The sequence below is a fragment of the Aspergillus tubingensis genome, assembly GCF_013340325.1.
Source record: "Aspergillus tubingensis WU-2223L DNA, scaffold_6, whole genome shotgun sequence".
NCBI classification, from domain to species: domain Eukaryota; kingdom Fungi; phylum Ascomycota; class Eurotiomycetes; order Eurotiales; family Aspergillaceae; genus Aspergillus; species Aspergillus tubingensis.
In genome coordinates, this window is record NW_023336280.1 from 1,550,790 (window position 1) to 1,571,382 (window position 20,593).

The 20,593-nt window shown below is 50.8% G+C and overlaps 7 protein-coding genes across 7 annotated transcripts; 3 read left to right on the forward strand and 4 right to left on the reverse strand.

Moving 5' to 3' along the window:
- Positions 1 to 2,091: 2,091 nt before the first annotated feature.
- rna14 (cleavage polyadenylation factor subunit RNA14) lies at positions 2,092 to 5,383 on the reverse strand (the record flags this gene model as incomplete). The annotated part of the gene is made up of 5 exons (XM_035499398.1): positions 2,092 to 2,108; positions 2,162 to 2,863; positions 2,918 to 3,920; positions 3,984 to 4,415; positions 4,472 to 5,383. The coding sequence occupies 5 exons, from the start codon at positions 5,381 to 5,383 to the stop codon at positions 2,092 to 2,094; spliced, it is 3,066 nt and encodes a 1,021-aa protein (XP_035355291.1).
- A 731-nt stretch (positions 5,384 to 6,114) lies between these two features.
- asf1 (nucleosome assembly factor ASF1) lies at positions 6,115 to 7,144 on the forward strand (the record flags this gene model as incomplete). Its single annotated transcript, XM_035499399.1, has 4 exons — positions 6,115 to 6,223; positions 6,276 to 6,315; positions 6,376 to 6,684; positions 6,739 to 7,144. 4 exons carry the CDS (start codon positions 6,115 to 6,117, stop codon positions 7,142 to 7,144), a joined length of 864 nt encoding a protein of 287 aa, XP_035355292.1.
- Positions 7,145 to 8,529: 1,385 nt separating this feature from the next.
- Positions 8,530 to 11,863, reverse strand: AtWU_04289 (putative SNARE-dependent exocytosis protein (Sro7); the record flags this gene model as incomplete). Its single annotated transcript, XM_035499400.1, has 7 exons — positions 8,530 to 8,555; positions 8,603 to 8,884; positions 8,935 to 9,056; positions 9,112 to 9,667; positions 9,715 to 11,286; positions 11,348 to 11,687; positions 11,777 to 11,863. The coding sequence occupies 7 exons, from the start codon at positions 11,861 to 11,863 to the stop codon at positions 8,530 to 8,532; spliced, it is 2,985 nt and encodes a 994-aa protein (XP_035355293.1).
- An 801-nt stretch (positions 11,864 to 12,664) lies between these two features.
- AtWU_04290 (lethal giant larvae like, C-terminal-domain-containing protein) lies at positions 12,665 to 13,338 on the reverse strand (the record flags this gene model as incomplete). The annotated part of the gene is made up of 2 exons (XM_035499401.1): positions 12,665 to 12,809; positions 12,878 to 13,338. 2 exons carry the CDS (start codon positions 13,336 to 13,338, stop codon positions 12,665 to 12,667), a joined length of 606 nt encoding a protein of 201 aa, XP_035355294.1.
- Positions 13,339 to 13,905: 567 nt separating this feature from the next.
- On the forward strand, positions 13,906 to 14,287 carry AtWU_04291 (uncharacterized protein; the record flags this gene model as incomplete). The annotated part of the gene is made up of 2 exons (XM_035499402.1): positions 13,906 to 13,929; positions 14,012 to 14,287. 2 exons carry the CDS (start codon positions 13,906 to 13,908, stop codon positions 14,285 to 14,287), a joined length of 300 nt encoding a protein of 99 aa, XP_035355295.1.
- Positions 14,288 to 14,915: 628 nt separating this feature from the next.
- On the reverse strand, positions 14,916 to 16,132 carry AtWU_04292 (THUMP domain-containing protein; the record flags this gene model as incomplete). Its single annotated transcript, XM_035499403.1, has 6 exons — positions 14,916 to 15,038; positions 15,107 to 15,247; positions 15,304 to 15,518; positions 15,583 to 15,748; positions 15,859 to 15,993; positions 16,091 to 16,132. 6 exons carry the CDS (start codon positions 16,130 to 16,132, stop codon positions 14,916 to 14,918), a joined length of 822 nt encoding a protein of 273 aa, XP_035355296.1.
- An 882-nt stretch (positions 16,133 to 17,014) lies between these two features.
- On the forward strand, positions 17,015 to 18,989 carry AtWU_04293 (alpha-keto acid decarboxylase family protein; the record flags this gene model as incomplete). Its single annotated transcript, XM_035499404.1, has 5 exons — positions 17,015 to 17,123; positions 17,188 to 17,268; positions 17,350 to 18,577; positions 18,634 to 18,841; positions 18,906 to 18,989. The coding sequence occupies 5 exons, from the start codon at positions 17,015 to 17,017 to the stop codon at positions 18,987 to 18,989; spliced, it is 1,710 nt and encodes a 569-aa protein (XP_035355297.1).
- Between the last annotated feature and the right edge of the window lie 1,604 nt (positions 18,990 to 20,593).

Below are 20,593 nucleotides of genomic sequence, written 5' to 3' on the forward strand. Positions count from 1 at the left end.
TCTGTTCGTAATATAAAATAGCAGGGATTTGCTTCCATTTCGAAGCCCGGCGGGGTACCTCCTGAGTAGTACCCTTACTGGTGCCTCTGGAGCTAGCCCTGGAAATAGTATTGGTAACACAGTGGTGGTAGTCTTGGTAGAGCTCTCTAGGAGACAAATTAGGAATATCTTGCGATCTTAGTGGGCTTGCAGAATTCATAGGTCCACCGGTAACACTAACGATGTTTGCGCGCTGCTTCAAAGTAGGGTCCGTTCCACTAACTGTTAGGAGTCCAAACAGAGGCCGCCATGTTGTACCAATCAGCTCATGTAAGAACATTGGTTTAGACCCTAGAAACCCCGAGAAAGGAGAGACCTGAAAAAGACGCTTCTCAATTGAAGCAAGCCAGAGATAATATTTAGAATAGCTTCTGAAAACAATACTTGATAAGATAGTATGACAAATAAGGACTGACTTGGTGATTGTAGTAATCGAGTATACTTATCTCCTAGTCCCGCCGGAGCTCCGAAGAACTGACAAGGATTGTTCTTTATTAACTGTGTGGACTGAGTTGTATGGACGTGACTGGCCAAATCCACTTGGACAACCTCAACCCGCCAGGAGCGCTGATAAAATGCATATGGTAGGCCGGCGTGATCTAGACCTTCATGATGCATTACGCTAAGGGGAATGCCAGCAAAGCTGTCACCATCCAATGAAGTCCGCCCTCCAAGTTTCCAAGCCTAGGTGATCTGACAGCGCTGTGGTAGTGGTGGAACGTGGTGAAGCCCCAAGTTGGCTTTGGTCAGTGGCCATGAGATTGGCCGGATCGATGGCTACTTGACCCTCCCAACGACGAAAGGGAGGGCTACTCATATCAAGGTAGACTGGGCCGTCTGCATCCCTGGGGCCGAAGGTACTGTAGCTATGGTAGTGCGGAAATCGTGCTCGACGTAGATGATCAGCATGCAAACAAAATCTCTAGAGTCTTAAATCACCTCAGCTGGAGAGAAGGCGTTGGGGCACGTTTGAGGGCACACTGACACTTATGTCGAGGCTACTGTAGCCATGGTCACACCCTGTAGACCAACGAGGGAGAGGGAAGTCCTGTGCGGGCCTCCCCCGCTAGCAAGTAAAGCCCGCCTCTCTAAGGGATCGCACTATTTGCTTCAGACACATTATCGGGCAATCCTGGGACTCATATCATTTGCTGACTCCGTAGAGTCACCCTTCATTATGTCCATGACTGAAAAGTCTGAAGAAGCCGCGTTCAGCCTCAAATAGGTGGACGAGGAAGAGCTACCAATTCTTGAGTAAGCCTTCCCTTCCTTGCCCTCACGTGGCTTGGTATCATATTGCTAAACCTCGCCAAACGCGGGTTTGGGGCGGGTTTCTGTATAGAGGAACTGCCCATGGGTTACCCGCAAAAGCAAAAGAGGTTTTAGTATAAGAAAGTCTTTTATATTATTCTATAATATATATAGATTATTATAGATAGTGATACTGTTAGGGGTGATGTGGGAGACATAATAAGGTTAATTATATGTATGAAAACTAGCTATTGTTCTGCTTGAAACCGAGTACCGATCTTTTATGCTACTAAAAAGACAAGTAAGATATAATATAAGATTAATCATATATTCTTATTTAGTTTGTATAATTCATAATCTTGGATTAATTATATAATCCAGTAGTTAATTACCTTGCACAGAGTACTTCGGAGGAATTACTTGAAGAAGAGCAACGTTTGGTGGACAATATAATGCTGCATTCATCCTGCTGGGATTATACGTCAAAGGAACTGTCGACTGCAACTCATGCCATGCTAGGACGGCACTAAACCTGTACAAATCCCTCCCAAACTCGAATAATGATGGTTCACTCGAGGCCCAGCTGCCCAAACTCATCCGTGATTGTAACCCAAGGTAAAACGCCGGTTCATCAAATGCAAAGCGACATCCAACAACTATACACTCCAGTACCACGCCGTGGTGGTACCGGCGGCCGAAACCGACGGAGAAAAAAACAAAGAATAACAGATACAGCGCCAGGTTAACATGACTATTTGCGCTTAAAGAGCTGCATGAGGGAGGGTCTATATCATTGACAGATCATGAACGGTAGATGCCTGCTGTGAATCAGTCACCGGCCAAACTAGGCATGTAGTTTAGGTGTACTTACCTGGAAATGACTGTGGCGTCTGCCCGGCTCCCAGTCCCCGTGGAAGCGGAATCTGGGAGATCGAACTGGGCATATCGATCCTCCGAATCAGATCGACCATCCTTTCCGGAGAGAACTTCCCCGCGTTGTATGCTGAGGCAGAAGGTATAATGCTGAGAAGATAAACGATGTCGCGCGGCAGAGGTGCCGGTGATCCTTGTGACCGGAACTGGCCCCCGGACGGCCCACCCATGGTCTGCTGCGTGCGCTTCTGGTCCAGCTGGCGTCGCTGCGTCGTCTTGAGGGGAGACTCGGCACGCACGAATTTGCGCGGCCGAGCCATGTCGTCATCGAAGTCATCCAGCTGGCGTTTAGGCGAGTCTGTCGCAGACGCGTCCTGGTACCGCGCAGTAGGCGTGGCATGACGGGAAATGGCTTGCTCGGCCGGGTATGCCATTTTGGGACGTGTCTGAGAGGGAGAAATAATGGGTCGCACAGCAGTGGGATCGAAGCCAGGGGTCGCGTATCGGTGTGCGAATTGCTCCAGCGTGGGGTCCTCCGGGAACAGCTCGCGCATGCGGTTTTCGAGATTGATCACTTGCACAAGGTCACCGTACCGCGACTCATATTCGTGGAGGAAGGCAAAGATAGGCTTCGTCTTCTGGACGTTCTCGGGATTAGAAGCTAGCTTCCTAACCGTCATCTCGAAAACAGCCCGTGCATCTGGAGTCAGTTAGCATCGTATCCATAGACTATTAGCCATGAGCGTATACGTACTGATAACGTCGTTTATGTCAATAAGATGCTTCAGGTATTCCAGCGCAAAGTTTTCATCTTCAGGGAACAGCTTCGCACCACGCTCGAAGATCTTCGTTGCGGCAGGGTCCTTGTAGCAATGGTACTCAATGAGAGCACTGGCAATGTAGACATCACTGGTGATGCGACCCCGCTTGCGCGCATCTGCAAAGATCTGTCTCGAGCCCGGCATCTCCCCAGGCTTGCCCTTACCCTGGATGCGGCGCATGGCGCGCATCAGAGCAATCCAGGCAAAGGATATGGTCTTGGAAAGGATACCAATCTGTATGGCATGTGCTTGGCGGACCGCGTCGATCTGTGCGTTCTTGACGGACTCCCTCGCCTTCGCCTCACTCTGATCGTCCTCATCGTCCTCATTCTTTGTTGGTTGCTTCTCGGGATTCATCTTTGCGAAGGTCTCTTCGAGATGAGCAACATCTTGCTGCTCGCGAGTCCGGGCTTTGGCGATCAGATCGTAAAGCGAATCGAGGAGTCGGTCGTAGGGTTCTCTGACTTTGGCGCCGCGCTTGACGGGATCCTGCTCGGAATCAGAGTTGATTTCCAGCCAGTCCGCACGCTTAAATGCAAGCAAGCAGCTTTCTGGGTTGCCGTCGATGCCGTGCTTCAAAAACTCGTTCCCTTCGGTCTCCATGTCGTTGTGGAAGCAGAACTCAGCAGCTTCAAACCACAGCTCGGGAAGGAACCTAAGGGCCATGAGTGCTTGCTTATAGACATAAACTACACGCGTCCGGAAAACACTCATGTCCTCCTCCTTCAAGACAAGCGGGTCGCCCTTCTCCCAACTGATCCAGCGCTTCCAGATCTCGACCTGCTGCAGGAACTCGATATCACCGTCCGAACCCGGAACTGGAGGTAACCTCGGCAGCGTTGTCCGGTTGAGGTCCCTGGTGATGTTCTGCAATTCAGTGAAGGAGCTGCGGGCGGTCATGTACGCCGGAGACTGCTCCTGTAGGAACTTACGGCCCTGTACGAAAGAGAGATCATTGTTAGAGCGGATGTTCCACAGGGCGCTTTGTTAGAATCTTACTGTCAGCTTGTTCAGGCCCATCTCGAACTGATCATACTCTTTCCAGAGAGTATTGACAGCCTGGGTGGGTACCCCAATGGCCCGTTGGTAGGCTTTCCGGAGTAGGTCCATTTTCTGTTGATCCTGCCATCCAGAACCCCCGACGTTTCCTGGGCCGGAGCGGATGAACTGGACGTAGTCGGACCAGATGGACCCCGAATCCTTGTCGATACCGATGTGCTGCAGAGCCAACTCATAGGCCGATGAAATGATTCGTCTTGCTTGTCCGTTTGTGTCGGTGGTGAGGGGATTCCGGCGACGAACGTAGTCAAGGTATACCGTCCAGAGTTGCACGTCCGCAATCGTCAGCAGAGTCCGGTTGAAAATTTGCTCCAGGCGGAAGAGTTCATTCAGCTCGGACTCCATTGTCGCGTAAGCCACCCATTGCTCAGCCTTAAACCGTTAGTCGATTTGGTCGTCTCCCAAGGTATACAAAAGAGATCACTTACAGAAAATGGGAAAACCTTTAGAAAGCGCTCATATACATCGCGTGCGTTATCAATTCTATTGCGACTCCTGTGTTCGTTAATCAGTTCCAGCCAAGCGGGAATGTCACCACGGGGGTCTTCTTGGATGCGATCTTCCAGGATGCCAACCCGGTCGTGAGGCAAGCGGCCCCTGGCGGTCGAGGGCGATTCGGGGGTCACGGTGGTCCCATCCTGCGCCTGTTCCGACGGGGCAACACTTGCGCTGTACAGTTCCTGGCCCGAAGCCACCGACACATCATTTTTAGAAGCAGCAGGGAAAGAACTATTAGGGGCAGTCTTCGTGCTGGCAGACACTTGCGCAGCTTCATCCAATGATACATCAGGGGTAGAAGTAGCTTCATTTGCATTTCCTGAAATGGGTTGCGAAGGTATAGTATTCATGTCTTCGACACCTAGTACAGCTGGTGGCTCATAATCTGCCTCACCCGCCTCATCCTCATCCTCATCCTCGACCACAAAGCCCCCAATTGTCCTGGTCTTGGGCGGAACCGAGGCCCCAGTGGCGAGGCCCGATGCTGGTGTCTGGGACTCAGCTCGTGAAGGTGTCTCAGAAGGGAAGGCATTGCCAGCTGGCTGACTAGGGTCTGATTCAGGGGGGGCAGGCAGGGAAGTAGAGATGGTAGTGGTAGTGGTAGTAGTAGTTTGTTCGGGGGGATTGGAATTGGAAGGAGTAGCATCATGATCAGGAACATTGTCCGGTTGGTTGGAATCTGTCAAGGAAACAGAATACTGATCTGGCAGTGATTTGGAAGGATCATAGTCATCTGAATCTGAACTATCTGCATCCTGCTCTTCCACGGTCTTATAGTCTCCAGAGTCCGCATTCATAGCCTGAGCCTGGAAAAAGGCCTTTTCAGCATCATCTTCAGCCATGACCAAGGTGTGTGATTGAATGCGACAAGGGTATTATGAGATATATGTTAAGGGGGGAGGGGTGTTGGTAGTTGAGGGAGGGGGGAGCAACGGAGGAACCTGATTGAGTTTGATTAGCTGATTGAGGTCTTGAATGGGGGGAGACAGCAGAATGAGCGATGATGAATCGGTCATTCACTCATGAGAGAGGGGAAGGACCCACGACAGGCGGTAAGATGTTGGGGATGAACGAGGAGAGAGGGGAAGGTTCAGGGGAGAGACAGAATCTGCGTTTGGAGATAGGAGCGGGCGACAGACACGAGAGGCCGCTGGTGGATCAGCGACACTGACGACAAAGATGGAGTTCATCCGCTTCGAGAGCTTCTTTCTTTCTTTCTTTGCTTTGCCCGACCGGTGCTCGTCCACGTGACTTAGGCGGTGGGCGCGAACTTGGGCGCAGAAACACGCGGCGCGTCGTCGATCTTCCTGCCGCATGTTTAATTACTGCTGGCCGCTGCATCCCCATTCAGTTACCAGGAAGAGATCGTCTGCTCTTCTCTCTTCTCTTCTCTCTTCCCTCCTCCCTTTTCATACCTCTTATATACCTCCACAACCTTCTTGCCTCACTCTTCCCTTCATCATACTTCTCCACATCTAACACCTCTGGTTTACCACACCATCCTTTGCCTCCCCCTCTATCCCTCCATATTACTCCATCAAGCAGCTCGCTCCACTACCGCCCCTCCATCGCTATGTCGGTCGTTTCTCTTCTTGGCGTGAAAATCGTCAATAACCCTGCCTCTTTCCTCGACCCCTATCAATTCGAGATCACGTTTGAATGTCTTGAACAGCTGCAGAAAGGTACGCTGTGAACCCCGCTCCTGTGAATTGGCCGTCGCTAATGAGTTTCCAGATCTGGAGTGGAAGCTCACCTATGTCGGTTCGGCGACATCGTAAGTTGGACCTAGACCGAGATAAAATCCAATTTACCTGCTAATAACCTTCTTCTCTAGCTCCGAATATGACCAGGAACTCGACTCCCTGCTGGTGGGACCGATCCCCGTCGGTGTCAACAAATTCATCTTCGAGGCCGACCCCCCAGACCTCAAGCGCATCCCTACTTCCGAAATTCTGGGAGTCACCGTGATTCTTCTCACTTGCAGCTACGACGGCAGAGAATTCGTCCGTGTTGGCTACTACGTAAATAATGAATACGATTCTGAGGAGCTCATGGAGCAGCCGCCGGCTCGGCCCATCATCGAGCGCATTCGTCGGAACATCCTTGCTGAGAAGCCCAGAGTAACCCGCTTTGCCATCAAGTGGTGAGTGCCCTGTTTATATTTCTTTGCCATACGATACTAACAGCTACCGCCTAGGGACTCTGAGGAATCTGCCCCCGCTGAATACCCGCCGGACCAGCCCGAAGCCGACCAGGAGGGCGATGACAGTGCTGCCTACGGTGCAGAGGAAGCAGAGCTGGAAGCAGCCCTCTTCAAGGAGCTCAACGATCTGGAGCCCAAGACCGAAGACCAAGAGATGGAGGGTACCGAGGGCCCTGCCGCCAAGGAGGAAGAGGAGGAAGACATCTCGGACGCCGAGTCCGAGGACATCGAAGATGAGAGCGACGAAGATGAGGAGGAGCTCGACGAGGAAGAGGGCGACGATGGCGATGAGGACGTCGAGATGGGCGATGATTCCGAGCAGAAGGATGAATCCGCCGGAGGCGCCAGCAACAACAATCCCGCGGCCCATCAACAACAGCCCGAGCTGATGGTGCACTAAAGCAACTGAAGAGCCTCGAAGTTATACTACATTTCTTTATTCCTATCTGTCGAATGATTTTACGATTGGGTTGCAACGTGTTTCATGACAACATATCATCTATCATATCCCTGCAAGTATTTAGCTTTATGACATAGACCCGACCAGCCAAACCAACATAATTCGAAAAAATGCACATACTTGATTTTCACCTTTCCTTCTTCACTACTATCTTACCCCTCCACATTCCTCACCGCATCAAATGCAAGGGCAATCTGAAGAATCAAAACTACCATGGCAACTGCATGCATCCCTAACAGTGTACATTACTACATTGGGGAGAACCAACGCAAGGCCGAAAGCAAAATTCCCAACAGGGTAAAATCCAAACAACCAAGTAGCCTGCATTATGGCATTGATCTACAATACATACATACATACATCATACAAAACTTGTCCTATATCGAGTAATATTAATTCCCGCTTTTCTGCTGTGTAACTTCACCACTTAACAACTCTTTATTGTTCGAATCTGGCCCAATTCACTCTCCTGACGACAACAATGCAGAAAAGGAAGTGTTATTGAGCTTTACAATAGTTAGTTGATTAGTACTTGGTACTATAGCGATCAGCATAATGATCCTTGATATCATTCGTCTGAAAGGCAACCCAAATATCCTTTGAATTTATTCTTCCACTTGAAAGATGTTAGGTTAAAAAGTCTGCGGTGAAGACAGAGTATATCTAGTCACCCGAAAAGTAGGTGAGAAAAGGATTGAAGCAAGGAAAGTGAAGTAGTATCCTTCCTACATAGCAGTTAGTACCTATAGGTAGTTGCTTTCTTTTACTTGCTATGGTAAGGGGGAGGGAGAGGGGTCCTTGCGCTTGCGTAAGGTTTCTTTCTTTCTTTCTTTCTTTCTCTCTTTCTTGTCTTCTTTTGGTGGAGATCGATTGTATGTTGTGGGGAGTGTTACTATGGCTGTCTATGGGAATAGAGAGTTGGTGATGAGTGTGGATGTATTCTTGATTAGTTATTGGGGAAAGAGGTAAGTTCTAAGTAGAATCAACCTAACATTTACTATTCATGATGATTGCTGGGTAAGCTCAGCCCAGTTGTGTTTAGTTGCGGTGTATTGGATTCAAGAAATGTTTTTACTGTGTGGATAAGATAAAATATCTGCTCTCTGCACAAACACAAGGCCGCTACATTACTTTAAGGGATTGAATATCCCAAAGAAGCTCGATCGAATCCTGAATCACTTTATTGAACACAGAAATATCACTCAAAAACGCCAACAAAAGCATGGGTATGGTATGGTATGGTATGGTAGGAATAATGGGTCTAATGTACTCAGTCGTTACTGCTGAACGCTTCTTTTTCTTCTCCGTGTCACTGTAGTATGCATCTAGAAGCCGAACTTCGAGCCGAGTGCTATAAATCCGTTAGCTTAGTCTTTGAGAAAGAGGAGGGATACTTACCGCCAAGAACTGCCTTCTTCTTCTGGTTACTGACAAACTTGTTCACGTCGCGAGCCCAGTTGCTGCTGCTCTCTTCCAGCCGATCCATGCTATCGCCGGCAAAGTTGAGCCGTTCGGTGCGTTCCTGCACTTGGCGCGACATGTACGACAAGTATCCTTCCTGGCTGCTCGACGATTTGTTCGTCGGGGTTCTGCCTTCCCGGAATGCTTTGCGGCGCTCCTCTTCGTCTAGGCGCATCTGCTCCTGCATGCGCTTGGATGGTGGCCGGTCGGGACCGCCGACTGTTATGGGTCAGTCGCTAATTGTAGGCTAGTTAGGGGAGTATACGTACTGAGAATGTCCATATCGGCTGGGGAAACATATTGAGTTCCTGAGATCCACTGGATGTTGGTGATCGTGGGTCGTGGGGGCATGACGGCTTGCGGGTTGTAGAGCTGGTCTTCGGACTGGCGTCTATATAGACTGTTAGTATCCACAGCCCTGAAATAAGATGATAGGTGTTGCCTACAGTGCGTGTCCTCCTCCCCAAACACTGAATAAGCCCACTTCAGAAGGACTGGTCCAGACCATGACAGTGCCGTTGGAGGAGATCGTGGCATCCGAGAGGCGTCTCATATCAGCGATCTGGTTGATTGGGCTGGCGCCAATCTCTTTCAGACCAGGGATCGAGAACGCTCGCGTGTATCCGTCTCCGAAAAGTCCAACCAGACTGTATCCGCGAGCCTCGGTCTTGACAACCGCGGCGGAATCGCAAAGGTAGTCATCCCAGGACCTATGAGCACCCTTGGAAGTTGCTGGCTTGAAGATTCTGCACCCAGAAACAGTCACCGCGACGACGACACCATGAACGCGGACACCGTTTCTCAAACCTCCGACAGAATTGGGGGTGGCCAATGCAAGTCCGCCGTCGTCTGCGTTGACGGGGATGATGTTGATAACCTTGTCATCCAGCAAGCTTGTGCCGACAAATTGAGCACAGTAGCGCCCACCCTCCCCTGGCAGAATCTTGAATGTGGCCAGGTTGCCTCTGTTAGTACCCACGAAGCAGCAAATACTGGAATAGTCTGCGAGACGTCAGCACCATCTACATCACATAGACTAGTATTCTCACCTTCACCCTCAAGAGTCAGCACACCAAACTCAATGCTGGTGGGCCATTCAGGAGCCGGGCTCTCAGAGCTGCGCTTATTGAAGATACTGCCTCGCTTGTTCACCTTGAACAGCTCAGAAAAGTGAGCTGTGTGGATGATTGCGGGCCCGCGCAAATCCAGGATTGCTAGACTACCTCCTTCGAATCCAACAGCGACAAAGCCCACTTGACTATGCTTCAAGGCAGTTACTGGGCCTTGCTGCATGTTCAGGAGTGTCAGTGGAAGGATACCCGTCTTCAGTCCAGGGTCGACTCTGTGAGTGATCTTGGTCAATTTTCCAGGCCCTTCGTTGACACCTGGAGCCTCTTCACGACCAAAGCTCTGGTTGTTTCCCCATCGGAAGACGACAAGCTCGCCGGTGCGCAAGCCGACTGAGAGCTCACCCGTTGAGCCTCCAAAAGACATCTCGGTCACCTCTACGTTTCCGACACGGCCAACAGCTCGGGCCAGGTCCACTTGAACGACGTCCCCGTTTTCGATCTCGTCATCAACACCAGCATCCCAGATGCGAATAGTGCCATCGGCATGAGCCGTCGTAAGAACATTACGATCTTCGAAGCGCTTTAACGGCTTCCTTACCTCCGCCCCTCCGAGCAAAAACTTAGGTCCCTGTGATCTTTTCTCCTTCAAACCCAGCCAGGCAGAACGATCGACTGACGTCAGGGTGACCTTGTTCACGAAGGGATGCACGAAACTAAGGTAAGGATGGAGCATGTTTGTCGGAGTGATGGGATGACCACTAGGGAAGCTCATCGTGATGACTTCTCCTGAGGATAAGAGGGCGAGCAATGCGATGGGGTCATGGGCGCCGCCATAGTATGGAGTACTACGAGGGATGGGGCAGAAGTCGACCACCTCCGCACCGGGGGGAGTAGGTAGGATTGCGGTGCGTTTCGGGGTCTCAAAGTACTTTGCGATCATTGCCCACGAGGAAGTCTGGTAATTAGGGGTTGGTCCCAGGTCGATGAAAGTCAGCCCTTTGTTGGCTTCAGCTTTCGGTCGACCGCCAGCGATCAATAGTCCACTGTCATCTCCGTTGTCTTTCACACACCATGCGATGTTGGTGATTGGGTCCTTGAGCCCGGTAGCCGACTGGGGTCGTTCGGCGCTTACTCCCGGCTGGTCAACGTTGGGGGTATTGATAGATCTCGCCATAATTTTGCGGCCGTCCTTCGAGTCCCAGAAAACCAAGCTATTATCGTCATGCACCGTCAACACGAAAATACCGTTCGGGTGCCAGAGGGCCCTAGTCAGTCGAGGCCGGCGCATTTCCGACGCAGGAACATCACCATTTCCTCCCAGAGCACCGGGTGGGACCTCATATTCGAAATACTTTTGAGCAACATTCTGCTTGAAGGAAAACGTCACAGCACCTTCCGGGTATCCCACCAAGATCTTCCCAATATCCCTAGGCGAGAAGGAGAGACTGAGAACAGGACAAAGGCGAACACGGGCATTGCGCTGAGCCCACAAGTTGGGCACACGGAACGGCGTCAAAGTTTCACGATCCAGATCGTAGGCAATGATATCACCTAATCAAGGATACCTCGTCAGCACGAGAAACATCACAATCCAATTCAATATACCCCATACCGTTCTGTAATCCAATAAAAGCATAATCGAGACTCGGGTCGGTCAGTAGAGCGCTCGCATGACTCGGCGGAGCATACGAGACAAGCGTCTGTCTAGTTTCCAAGGAGAAGATACTGATTTCACTTTTCGAGTCGACACTGACGAGCTTATCGGCGCAGAACTGAATGAACTTGGCAGACGCCTTCCGCGGTAGCGAGAACACCACCGCTACTCGTCGTTGACCGAAGACGTAGATCTGACCATGGCCGAATTGTGTGTCGCTTGTTCCGACGGCGAGGAGCGACTGGACGGGATCGTACGCGATCGCACTGATCTGGGAGTTTATACCGCACCGAGCGAACTATGAACAGCAACAGCAGGAGATTAGCATACAATGCGTGAGACAGGATCAAATAAGGCAGATGTCGGGGGCGTTGCTTAGTGATATACATCATCGAGGGCGAACAAGTCCGGCGACAAGTTCTCGGAGAAGTCCTTTTGAATGCCGGCCTGCTTTCCCCGCAGAAAATGCGCCATTCTGGCGGACACGGAACGGAAGGGATGAGGTTGGAGAGGAGGAGAAGAGGGAAAGGAAGATGAGAAGTCGCTTGAGAGATAGTATATAAGAGCTACTTAAATTATAAAATGACAATAAAAATAAGGCTGCGACGACACCCCGCGGCAGAGGAGCAAGAAGAGGAGGAAGAAGTGGTCTTTCAATGACAACCGCGGAAATCCACCCAAACGGTTGACGCCATTAAGGCTGACTGACCTTTGAAGGTGATTGACTAGTTCAGCTTAGTGTGTTTTGCCCCGCCCGCCGCGGGATTCAATGGGGATCCCTTGCTGGCTCGCGCTTGTTGAAGATTACAATGATGATCAATATTTCTCTCCTACTACTCAATTGTGTGTAGGGCTCTACTTTACCATGTTTACCAATAAAACTCTTCGTATGGTTCCAGTACAGAATGAGTTCGTATTTTCTCAGGAACCAAATCTCTCATCTGGGTGGAAATCAGCTTCCAAAGGAGGACTTCGCCAAACTTCGTAGGCAGCAACAAATTATCGCCAAGACAGCTTCCATGCCGACATGACCGAATCTTGCATTGCACTATTGACTTTCATTTTCATATGATTTCTCCGCAACCCATCAACGTCGTAATCATCATGTAGGCCTATGATCGAACACTGTGCTATGTAGCACTAGGGACCTTTCCCATTCTTGAGACTCCCAAAGTCTGGCTGCAGATCGGCCCGGCCGATCGAGCCAACTAATTTGTGTCTCAGATCCATCTATATAATCTTCCAGGATACATCAATGTCCCTGGGTATCGCAAGTTAACATAAAGTGCAAATTCCGTCTACCGAGGCCATTTCAGCTAATATCGACGTTAGTCGTCTCCTAGCATCGATCTCGGCGGCCATTCCCTGATCGCGGTAGTAGTGTATCGTAACCTGGTGCACAGCACGATAGCAGGCATACCTAGGAGGTCGACAGTCAGCACACAGACTATATACCACCTTCTGCAGTCTCATCTAGAGATCACATACAGTAATTGACGGGCCACCTGGGCCTTATTTGCCTTCAGTCGAGTACCAAAGCCCTCCAACACAGCGGGAGACGGCGCCTCAAAGATCTCCGCCATATGCACATCACCCCAGAGAGTATTCTCAAGCCCTAGGAGCCCTGCGAGCTTCTTCGACCCCGGATTCAGCACCACCTGCGACGGTCGGCCTAGTCCAACAATCACTAGTTGCGGTGACGTGATTTCCTCGAGTGCAGGGGACAGCCGACGAACTTGGTTTCGAATCTCCGCATAGGGAAGATGAACAAAGGCATCTTCAGAGTCCCGAAGAATGCCTTCTAAAAGTGTCACGAACGCTTCTCGCCAGGACTGCTTCCCCGATCCACAGGCTACCTGGTCTAGTGAGCCGAAGGAACTGGAGAAATTCTGTCCGATCTCACGAGCTAATGACCCCAAAGCCCGGTTGAGATCATCCCGCTCTTGCATGGTAAGCGCTGCTTCCAGCTCCTGCAGTGTCGCCCCGTTGATATAGTGTCTTACTAAAAAGGCAGAGCCCAAGGGTCCCCCATGGAGACCATAATGCAGAAAAGATGGGATATATGGAGTTTCCTGTTGAACCAGGATGGAGTGAGCACGGGCTTCAGTCTCAAGTAGAAGCTGTTCTCGTCGTAAGAGAGGTGTTGTCGACCCTGGGGAACACTTCAGAAGCAGCTGGACCCCATTCGATAGTACAACACGGCTGATTGAATGTAGGTGGCCCTTAAGCGGGTAGACTCCTTTGACCTGCACCGAAGAAGAAAAGTGGCGTTGAAGGATGGAGCCGAGAGTATAAGAAGGTTCAAGGTCAGGAACTAAGATAGTAGATAAAGAAGGCGACATTTCGCGCAACACTTTAGCTCTTCTGCTTCAGCGCTCGCATGCTCGCTACTAGTACAAGATATAATTATGATGACCCATATTGCTGGGGGAAAGTAAGCAAATATAACCTGAGCGAGCAAATCTTTACTGCAGTCATCGGGGAGAAAGACCAGGCGGCCGCAACCCGGGGATACAATGGGGCCCGGACATGGAACAGAGGTAAGACGCAGGTTACTGCAATCGAACAAGGAAGGTAATAGATTGTCTAAGCCCACAAAGCATCACAGCTCAGTAATACTAGGAACAGGGAAACCAGTCGATCGATCTCGTTTCTGAGCGTCAGATGATGGAGGAACCCCGTACCGAGGACAAGGAGCATATCCCTTATTTGAAAACATTAAGCGAAGCGGAAGATCCATATCCGAAGCCCCTTACTGAAGGGGACATCCGTCCGGGATCCCCACTGTTAAAATTGGAGAAAGAAGACCCCAAGAAGCATCATTGGAGTATTGGCCAGGAAGTGAAGGAAAGAGTTGTGATCCATGGAGACGCAGCTCGCCTAAGGCTCCCGCTCTGAGAAAGGCGCCATGCAGGGTGCATCCACGCCGGGCCAATCACAGGCGGGCCTTGCCGAATGCGCATCTCCCCGGTTGTATCGGCCGGATCGAATGCCGATGTTGCAGCGGACTCAATCTATTTAGTTTCCATAGTCTATGCATAGAATAAAGTAGTACTACTACTACGATGATATATCTTGCCTGCTATCTGGTTACCATTCGCACAATGTTCGCAGAAGGTAGGCGGCTTGTGCCGCCTTATGTATTTTGTGCTTCTTGGGTAACTTTGGGCACAACCCTGTTCTGTTTGGCCTCCGATCAGGCTATTGGCAGCCGGACCGTCCCTCGAGTGGGGATTAAATGAACTATGCTTCCCCTTGCCATAGCCTCTTATCTCTTAATTACACCATTTCGAACCGAAATGCCGGTTTCTACGCATCATGTGTCGGCTCTAAAGTTCATGTGGCTCATAGAGCGGAAATCTGGAAGAGAGGCCGTTCCGGTTGTTAGGATATCGCGAACTTTGTATATACACATTTCTAGCTTTTGTCTTCGTGGAGCTTGATGAGGCGATCGCACTTTGCCACTTATTCAAGAGTTGCCCGACGCCAATTGTTCGCCCAAAAGTTACTCGGGGAGAATGTGGGGTTAGTCCTTCGTAGATTCAGCGGCCTCTGCCTCTGAAGTAGCTGCTGGACTGTATAACTCGGCCAGGTTATACTTCTTTAACCGATCGTAGTCGCTTCCGGCAACACTCATGCCAATGACATTCTGATAATTTACTGTCAGTAATGGGTTCTGAATGAGTGGCATAGAAGCCACGGCCGTAGAGAACTGACCTGGATAACGGTGACGAGGATGATCAAGTCATAGTTCTTGAGATCAACAGGATGCTCGGGCCCCACGACATCTGCAACAGTCTTGATGACGATGTCGCGGTTGAACTTCTTGTTGCTTCTCACGACAGGTCGAATTGCGTACTGAAATACTCTGGTTAATGAAATTTCATGACCGTCTAAACCTTAGCGAGACTCACCTTCTTGGGAGGCCCCCCGGAATGGAAATGCGGTTTGAGGACTTCCCGTGCAAAAGACTCCAGGTCGACACTGAGAGTTTTGCGAACGGAAATTGCAGGTGTCATGCGTTGGATGTATCGGGATCGCTTCTTTTCAGGGTTGGCAGCTGCGTCTAAGCAAAGCTTATGTACCATTTCCTCTGGATTGATGGATTTGTCAAACCGCACAAACAACACTGAAACATATTAGTGTCTCTCAAACTTAGATCGATTTCAGGGAGGATATTGAGGGTAACGCACGACACGGCAAATCCATTCTGATGGCATGAAAAGGGCGCGCCTTGCTCGCGCTGGGCTTCAGTCCTTCGACCTCTTTTCTGATTAGGGCCTCGATGTCATCATCGTCATCCTCCTCATCCGAGTCGGGCTTGTCTCCATGACTGTCACTGCTGGATGACTCCACACTCTGGAGAAAAAACAAAATAAGTCAGATGGAGGAGCATATTAGACCGTATCAATCTGCCAGATACCGTGGGTTTCCTTCTATGCGTAAAGCCTGCCCTTCATGCTACTAACCTGCGAGAAAACATCCACTACCTCTGCCATACACTTTCCTTCCTTTCCCAAGTCGCACGACACGAAGACTCCCCAGTCGCCTCCCTCAATGCCCGACTTGTTGCCTTGTTGGTGTTTCTGCCATTGGCCACCTCCCTGTGCCGCCACCCGTTAGATATTAATTACCAGATACGAAAAAGCCAATGGGCAGACGTTTGTGGTCAACATGCCACGGACATCAGATGGGGCGAACCTTTCTTTTCTTAGCAGGCTGAACGGATTTCCTATCAGGCATGGCTCTCTTCCCTGATCCAGCCATCGACATATGTTAATGCGCGGGTGAATGAGATGGGATGCCGGTACGGGATTTGTGCGTGGGCAAGTGGGGAGGGGAATTGACCGCGGGAGGTGCACGCACATTGCCCGGTTGTCCGAGTTGGCAGGGAAGATTCAAGCTTAGTGGTGAGATTAAGCTGGTCCTAGAAGTTCTAGATGCACTACTGGTGACACGAGAGTTCCCAACAGATAAGGGTAGGCATGGCGCGGGGGGGTTTAAAATTCCACAAAAGGAATAGCGGCAAAGCGGGCGATCATCATCCCACTTGGTGGAGTGACGGCCGGTTACTTGCTGCGTTCTTACTGCAAAGTGGTTTCGGCCGGATTGACTTGCTTGCTTTTTGAAAATTAGTGCACCTGCCGTTATCAGTTTATCGCTGCTTCCGCAGCATCTCTTACTTCCAGGGATCCGCCATAGCTTATTTGACAGCAATATACGATCAAACCACACCATCCATGCCATCATGGTCGGAGATCTCCTGGAATTCACGCAAAGCATCAAATACCTATCCAGTAGGAATGATCCCGGAGATCCCGCTGCCATTCACCGTCGCATGGTGTGGCTGTTTGCGTGAGTATCGTAGTTCGGTGACACTATTTTTGTCTCGAGTTCCACCTCTACAGCATGACATCACGCGTGCCCTTTTCATTCATGACGTACGGCCACACTGGGTTCCAGACCAGACTCCCTGGTTGCGACAGTCTGAGGCACCTATTAATACTCTTTCACTCCTCAACACTTAGTAAATATCATCTTCTCAGACACATCCACTACTTCTCGCGCTTCTTTCCATACTAGCTTTATCAACCCCCATCTTCTCACACTGTTCAATTCATCGTGATGGCGACCGATATCGCTACCCGGGATCTTCGGAAGCCCATCACAGTTGCGGAGTACCTCTTCCGTCGTTTGCACGAGGTTGGCGTTCGCTCTGTGCATGGCGTTCCAGGTGCGACTTACTTTGGGGGATTTCGGGAGTGCTTGATCCCGCTAACCATCATGAATTATACTAGGCGACTACAACCTCGCAGCCTTAGACTATCTGCCAAAGTGTGGCCTCCATTGGGTGGGCAATTGCAATGAACTCAACGCCGGTATGCCCGAACCAATCCTACTGTTGGAATTGTACCACCTTGGTGGCAATCATTGTCATAACTAACGTAGACAACTTACAGGATATGCCGCCGACGGCTATGCTCGAGTCAACGGAATCGGTGCCCTGATTACCACCTTCGGCGTGGGTGAGCTTTCAGCGCTCAATGCCATCGCTGGTTCGTATTCCGAGTTTGTGCCAATTGTTCATATCGTGGGTCAGCCCAACACCAAGTCTCAGAAGGATGGCATGTTGCTGCACCACACCTTGGGAAACGGCGACTTCAATGTGTTTGCGAAGATGAGTGCAGGCATCTCCTGTACCCTCGGTCGGTTGAACGAGACACTGGAGGCTGCAACACTTATCGACAACGCCATCCGTGAATGCTGGATTCGTAGTCGACCCGTCTACATCAGTCTCCCCACCGACATGATTACCAAGCAGATTGAAGGTGACCGCCTCGACAAACCGCTGGATCTCTCTCTACCGACAAATGACCCTGAGAAGGAAGATTATGTGGTGGACGTTGTCCTGAAGTACTTGCATGCTGCAAAGAAACCGGTCATCCTGGTGGATGCTTGTGCCATCCGTCATCGGGTCCTTGACGAAGTTCATGACTTGATGGAGGCTTCCGGCCTGCCTACCTTCGTGGCTCCGATGGGCAAGGGAGCAGTAGATGAGACTCGCCCGAACTACGGCGGTGTGTATGCTGGCACTGGATCGAACGCGGGTGTTCGTGAGCAAGTCGAGTCTTCCGATCTTATTCTGAGCATCGGTGCTATCAAGTCGGACTTCAACACCAGCGGTTTCTCCTATCACATCGGACAGCTCAACACCATTGATTTCCACAGCACTTACGTGCGTGTGCGATACTCTGAATATCCAGAGATCAACATGAAGGGAGTTTTGCGCAAAGTCATTCAGAGGATGGGTGCTGTCAATGCCGCGCCAGTCCCGCATCTCTCCAACACGCTTCCTGAGAGCGAGAAAACTTCGAGCAACCAGGAGATCACGCACGACTGGCTCTGGCCCAATGTTGGTCAGTGGCTGAAGGAGAATGACATTGTTATCACCGAGACGGGTACTGCCAACTTTGGCATCTGGGAAACCCGATTCCCGGCGAACGTCACGGCCATTAGCCAAGTCCTGTGGGGTAGCATTGGTTACTCGGTTGGGGCATGTCAAGGTGCTGCACTGGCGGCGAAGGAATTGGGCAATCGTCGGACTGTTCTGTTCGTTGGTGACGGAAGTCTTCAGCTCACCGTGCAGGAACTGAGCACCATGATCCGAAACAATCTCAACCCCATTATGTGAGTGTTCCCTACGGCGATAAGCTCCAGGTTGTAACGGTACTGACTGAATCAAGCTTCGTCATTTGCAATAACGGATACACCATTGAGCGATACATCCACGGATGGGACGAAAGCTACAATGACATCCAGCCCTGGGATATTGAGGGTCTGCCCCGGGCCTTTGGAGCCAAGGACAAGTACACGGGCTACAAAGTAAAGACGCGGGATGAGCTGAGGCAGCTATTTGCAAACCAGGAGTTTGCTTCTGCGCCACACTTGCAAGTAAGTAATACATTGCCCTAGCATTTCAATCCTGTCCAGGAGAGCGCTGACCAAGACGGCACAGTTGGTGGAGCTTCACATGCCCCGTGATGATGCTCCCGCCGCGTTGAAAATCACGGCTGAGGCGGCGGCCACCAGAAACAAGTAACGGAGGATCCCCAGGGCCTTGAGGCAATCTCGCTTCTTCCTGTTAATGCCTTTCTCCCCTTTCTTTTAGCTTGACCTGTCACTCCTGGAGAGGAACAGACATGACTCTGAAGCGGTAGTGTAATTGCAGAATACGAAATCTAATGAATTCCAGTCAAGTTGTATGCGCACGTGCCCTTTCCGTACTTGCGATTTGGGGTCTTGGGGGGTGCGTTTAGGGAGTCTAGTGCTTATCATACCTTCCTAATGCCAAGGGAAAACATAGTGGAACTAGCTTGATAGTCAGCCAGCCATCCAACGTGCCGTGTGAGACAGTCCAAAGTTGGGGAGGAATGGCAAGCAGATAGATAAACACATTGGCAACGGACAGTAGTACAAATGTAGTTAGTAAGCTTGAGTACGAACCAGCCCAATTGAGGAGGAATCAAGTAGGAAAAGGGGTGAGATGAGTAGTTCTCTAGGGCTGAACACTACAGGGGCAACAACTGTCAGAGTGGAATGGAAGGGTTGGCCCACCTTTCACTTGGGTGGAACTAAGAAGCCCATGGAAAGGTGACGGAAAAGGGGAGAGACAGCGAGAAAAAAGGGACTGACTTTGTTTGGGCAGCTTATCGGGGGGAGGCCACCACGTGATCGACGGGAAGGACAGACAAGTCGCAGGCGCTAAGGCGGCCAGCGCATCAAAGCTCCTCAGGATTTCCCTGGGCGGGCCGCGACACACGGCGACAGGTTAGATTACTTTCTCATTCAAAGTATCTACCCCATATGAATCTGGCGAGCAGGCCTCTGTCCCTTTCCCTTGACGAAACACCTAATTAATCTATACGGTGGACTGCTAATTTGCCGCCACCTGCCACTAATCCACCGTGCGGTCGAATCCCCAGCGGTTTTGCTAATGGTATGTCTTAGCTTCCCCGTTGAGCCTTCCGCCGCATCATTTCCCCCCCCCCCCCCTCTCCCCTCTCTCCCCTTCGACTAGTATTAAACTAGAGGGGACTGGACTTGTCCCGACTATTAGGGGCTGATTGCCGCAATCTTTTCCGGACCATTTGACTTACTTTAGGAGATCCAGCTATCTTTAAGGATTTGACACACCCCTCTGAAGAACGCCCAACTTGTTCCTTTCGCTACGGTTTGCGTCTGCAGCTCGACTTGCGTGTGACCTCTCCGGTTTCCAGCCTCCTCCTTCCCATCCCCCGTCCATTCCCCGATCAGGTGGAAAAAGCTGATGCCGTCCCTCTGCTCCCTCCGCTCCTGCTTACGTACTGTCGTTCGCTCCGATCTGGACGCTATTTGCGCTTGATTGACGTGCTTCGAGAAGGGTCGATTGCCTGCTCTTCCATCCTGGTCGCTGAAAGTACCGCTCCAAGTGCTGCTCGGACCGAGGGGCATCATCGGTTGCGTCGTGTCGGCTTGTTCTAGCTCTGACAATGTGGGATTGCCTTGGGTCCTAAGCTTTCATGGTCTATCAGTCCCCACTTCAGGGACAAGTTTGATTGCGCAGCCCCGTGAGGTATATGAGAGCAGAACCTTATTGGGTTCCCAGGACAACTTGTCTGCTCATTAGACTCCGACATCCGCCTCCTTGCATCAATCCATTGGAGA